The sequence below is a fragment of the Cornus florida genome, unplaced genomic scaffold (genome assembly GCF_030987335.1).
Source record: "Cornus florida cultivar Cherokee Brave unplaced genomic scaffold, ASM3098733v1 CherokeeBrave_3.0.0_Hap2_Chr11, whole genome shotgun sequence".
Lineage (NCBI taxonomy): Eukaryota > Viridiplantae > Streptophyta > Magnoliopsida > Cornales > Cornaceae > Cornus > Cornus florida.
In genome coordinates this window covers 290,953-295,747 of record NW_026775581.1, presented here as the reverse complement: position 1 = coordinate 295,747, position 4,795 = coordinate 290,953, and the positions used below count along the sequence as shown (strand labels likewise).

Here is a 4,795-nt window from a genome sequence, read left to right as displayed (position 1 = left end):
CGGATTGGAGCTTTCACCTATCATTATTCCTGAACAGAGTAAAGGCATTAATCTCAAGTTCGCGAGTAGATCCGAGCTTCGTGAGTGGGAATTTTTCAGATCTGGTTTCGAATTCTCCGAATTATGCTCACCGTTTACGAGATCTAAATTGTCTGAACTCTAAATCCGTCAGATCCTGCCACAATCGAACAACTCGTTGTTACGTAGATCTGAAGCCACTTCTGCCAAAACTTCAAGAACTGTAATTCCTCCAGAGTAGGTCACAATCGCTCAGATCTGGATCCAAATCCCAAAGATCGAGTCTCGATCAACCGAATTGGTCTGAATCCACTCGATATTCCTCATTGATCAACCAAACTTCCATGCGATTCCCACAGACGGCGCCAATTGAAGATGCAATAAATTCACTCTCTCTTTCTCTCTCTAGAATTCTTACATTTCAACAAAAAGATCTCCCTCATTCTTTCCATTCCTTCTCCTATTTATAGATATTTACAAGATATTTACAAATATTGACGGATTGCTGGATCTGGGCCTGTTCCTCCATAAGTCCTGGTCACCTTTGATGGGCTTATTCGCGTTCGGCCCATATGGCAGTGTCTTTTTATGGGCCGGCCCAGCTATACGGACCGGATGTCGTGCTTGCAAGTCAGATCCGGCCCATGTCGTCCTGGGCCTCCTCATGCATCTTTACAGTTCAGCTTTATGGGTCCCAAGCTCTATGTGAACACAATTCCGGTAATGCTCCCAAGGGACTAAGCATGTTTAGTTCTTTTCTGATGGGGGTAATATGTTCCTTGATGAAGAAGAGATGAAATGATATTCATGGATCATATTTGAACTCTCTAGTCTTAATGCTTACGGGTTTTACCATTCTTGAGTTTTGAGATCTTTGTTGGTCTTCTTCCTTAAAGTTAAAATTCTCCGATCAGGAGTGAAGATGAAAGTAATGTGGTTGATTGAAGAGAAGTGTTTAGTATTTACTGGGGAAAAAAAGGGACGTTTTCTATAGGTTTCCACCTGCTTGGTTTAAAATAACATTCTGACTCGAGGCAAGTTCCTTGAGCTGTTGAGCTGATTGATATAAGTGGAAACACTCCACACCCTCCCAGCACACTTCTTGTCTTTTCTTTCAAACAAACCCTGAGCCCTTTTTCATTTCAAAAACCCTAAAATTTTGGTTTGGTAATGTATTAGTTCTGTGCCAGACTGCTAGACCATCCTATTTTTCCTTGTAGATTAGCAAATGCGTTTTAATCTCTGTTAGATCTGGCCTGTCGTAAGGATCAACAGGATTTAGATTTTGTTACAACATGGTTCTGCTTAACCAGAAACAGTATTGCAGGTTATATTGTTTAAAAAATGCATAATCTCATAAAAAATGTGTGATTTTGTATAAAATCTTGAGATTATGCAGCTACCCGTGTGTGTGTGTGTATAGGCGTACACAATTTCCACCACAGCTTCTTGCTTTACTACATCAACTAGAGAGATGCATGTCCAAAGCAAAGAAGTTTCATATGATTATTATATTATTCTAATTATTAATTCCTTGACAGGTAGATGTGGGTAAGAGGCCGGTTACTGGACTTCGACTTTACTTGGAGGGAAAAAGAAGCAACTGCTTTGCTATCCATTTGCAGCACCTTTCCTCTCTACCTAAAAGCTTCCAACTTCAGGATGAACTAAATGGAAACTCCCGTAACTCTTATGACCGCAGGTACTATGAAAACGTCCATTGGAAGAGCTTTTCTCATGTATGCACTGCCCCTGTCGAATCAGATGAGGATCTGTCCATTGTTACTGGGGCCCAATTTGAAGTCAGGGAGTCTGGTCTGAGAAAAGTTCTCTTCTTAGGCCTTCAATTCTCCAAAGTTACTGGTGCCATAGCAGTGAAGAGACCTGAATGGGATGGTTCTCCCGTCGTGACCCAAAAATCTGGACTTATCTCCACCTTGATCAGCTCACATCTTTCAACGAGCCAGAAACCCGCGCCACAGCCAGCTGATGTGAACATCAATTCTGCTGTATACCCGGGCGGCCCACCGGTGCCAGCACAGACGCCTAAACTTCTTAGGTTTATTGATACGACAGAGATGACAAGGGGACCACAGGACCCACCCGGGTATTGGGTCGTTTCTGGGGCAAGACTGAATGTTGATAGGGGGAAGATATCACTGCGTGTCAAGTACTCACTCTTAACTATGGTTTTACCTGATGAAGAGGTGCCATTGCAGTCCTAGAAAGCTATCGGTCAGTATAAATTGAAGGAAGGATGATAAATACTACTACAAAGAGAAAACGGGTTGGTGGTAATTGTTTCTGATGTGAAAAGAAGCAAATTTGTCCTTTTACAACTTGTGGAGGAGTTTATCAAGATATATGTAAGACGAGAATTCGTGGGGATTTGTGGAGGTCATTGTTAATTAAATTTGTCCTCTGAATGCTTTATTTGTTTGTACATTTTCATGCTGTTGCAGATGTTGTGGTTACTTGTAATTTGGTTTTTGTCATGGATGTGGTCATTTGGATCTAAGGAATTCTTTCACTCTGCAAATTAAAGATTCAGTGGTCGGCCGTTGTTGATTAGGCAAGAAGGGTTGCACTGTCCGCGTGTCAGTAATCTTGGTGCCTGCCATCTATTAGGTTGGCCGCTGGTGAGGTGGTTGAGATAATATGCCGCCAAATTTATACCCACCTAGGCTTGCATGAATATTTTCCTTTTGACAAGTCAATGGGAGGCAAAAGCCATACGTTCAAAAATCATTTCGTGAGTGTGTGAGTGCGAGAGAGTTAGAGATCCAACCTCTTAATTGTTCCGTACCTTAGGGATGGCAACATGGCGGAGTTAGGATGGGTTTGATTAAAGATCTATTCCGCTCTGTTAGAAAATTAATCATATCAATTTCGTCCTAATTTCTTGACAGGTTTGTAATTAATATACCATTGGGTTATGTCCCTTTTACTATGTAGTAAAAAAATAGAAAACCTAACCCAATGTGCTCAAATTGGGTTGATAAATAAGCGGTTTTAATTTTTAAAGGGCTTAAAATCATAAAACCCCAGAACTATCATTTTTTTTATCATAAAACTCCAATTTGTTTGTAAAAATCCTAACAGTTATAAAGTTGTCACTTTGCCCCCAACAACAGAGGAAATTGCCATTCTTATTACTGTTTGCTTGAGCAAGGTAGTGGGGGTAATGGCCGACAGTAACAGGGATCGAATGTGACGGCCCAAGTTTTTTAACCCGGTGCGTCAGTGATGAATCGAAAGATGACCCGATAACGGATCCAAAATGCGGAAGCAAAAGACAAAACAACGGTCTCTAGAGATACTACATGGCTCTAAGACACCACTATGACCCTTAACGAGGTCACGGAACCCAAAGGAATCAAATGTGGAAGCAACGTTTCAAAAACGAACAAGAATGAACCTAGGGGCAAAATCGTCATTTTTAGCTTAAAAGTGGGTACCACCGAGCACACCATTGGAAAGACAATGAAAAATTAATGAATTTAAACTCAAGAATCACTTGATTCAGAGTCCGGATGAAGAAGATATGGCTAACGGAAGAAGAAGGGGTAAAACGGTCCAAAAGAGGCAACCCATGAATATCTAACCGGTTAGGAGACCTTCCTAACCAGTTAGGAGGCCAAAATTCACGAGAAATACACTGCCCATACTCATCTAACCAGTTATGAAACCCCTTGTAACCGTTTAGATGTGAAGGCGGCAAAATGGGTAGCAAGAAACCCTGGCAGTAGGAGTTTTCCCGGGAAAAATTAAAATTTGAGGGTCAAGATGACATTTTCTGGAAAAACTCAAAAAAGAAACCCTCCTCAAAATTGAGTTTTCTACATAACTATTTAGAAAAATTGAAAAATATGCAATGTGAAATGCCCAAAATGCCCTCCCAAGAAAACTGGTCTAGAGGGTCCAAAAAGCTGCTAAATTTAAAAACTGAGAGCTGAACTTCAGATGCAATTTCCGATGCCAAGATGGCATTTTCTGTAAAAACACGAAGAAGAAACCTCCCCTAAAATCACATTTTCTAAGTGACCATGTGAAGAACGGAATTAATTTGTCAAGGTAAAATCCCTAAAATGCCCTCACATCAGATTTGTAATTTAAAATGTCAAAAAATGTCCAAAGGAAGTTCATTTCATGAAATGGTGTGAATTTTGCCCAAGTGAGCATGCACGCAAATGTATTATGATGAAATAGACGTGCTACAATAGCCTACGGCCTCATGGGATGTCATATGCAAAATATGACTCTTCAATGGATGAAATCCATTAAGTTCCACATACAAACTATAAAGATAAAGTAGCATACATGGCATATATGTGTCCTTGGCCATTGGCCTCATTACATACGTATTCTAAGAGTGTCAAAAGGTGCACTTAAGTGCATATTACGTAACTTAGACAATAAGTACAAGTTTTATCAAAATAAGCAAAGTAGGATAAGATATGCTAACATATGCATATTCTATGTCATCAAAAATACTTCAAGAACTCTAGTAAGTCTAAGAATGCTGTGCGTCCCACACTAAGGCTTCTTTACCTGCAAAATACCCATTAACTTAGGGGTGAGTAAACAAGTTTACTCGTAGGGAATGCATGGGTTTATCTTTGTACCAAGTTATAATCCAATACCATTTTATTCATGCTATCAAGTGACAATAGAACTTTTAACATAACACAATGAGATGTAATTTCACAAGGTTAACAACATGGAATTTGAATGCGAAATCAAACCAAAGTGGATATTTGGACGTCACGCTGGATCA

At 40.0% G+C, this 4,795-nt stretch overlaps 1 protein-coding gene across 1 annotated transcript; it reads left to right on the top strand.

Annotated features, from left to right (window-relative positions):
* Positions 1–689: 689 nt before the first annotated feature.
* Positions 690–2,570, top strand: LOC132284382 (MACPF domain-containing protein At4g24290-like). The gene is made up of 2 exons (XM_059786482.1): positions 690–738; positions 1,560–2,570. Exons 1-2 carry the CDS (start codon positions 706–708, stop codon positions 2,241–2,243), a joined length of 717 nt encoding a protein of 238 aa, XP_059642465.1. The 5' UTR covers positions 690–705; the 3' UTR covers positions 2,244–2,570.
* Positions 2,571–4,795: the final 2,225 nt, after the last annotated feature.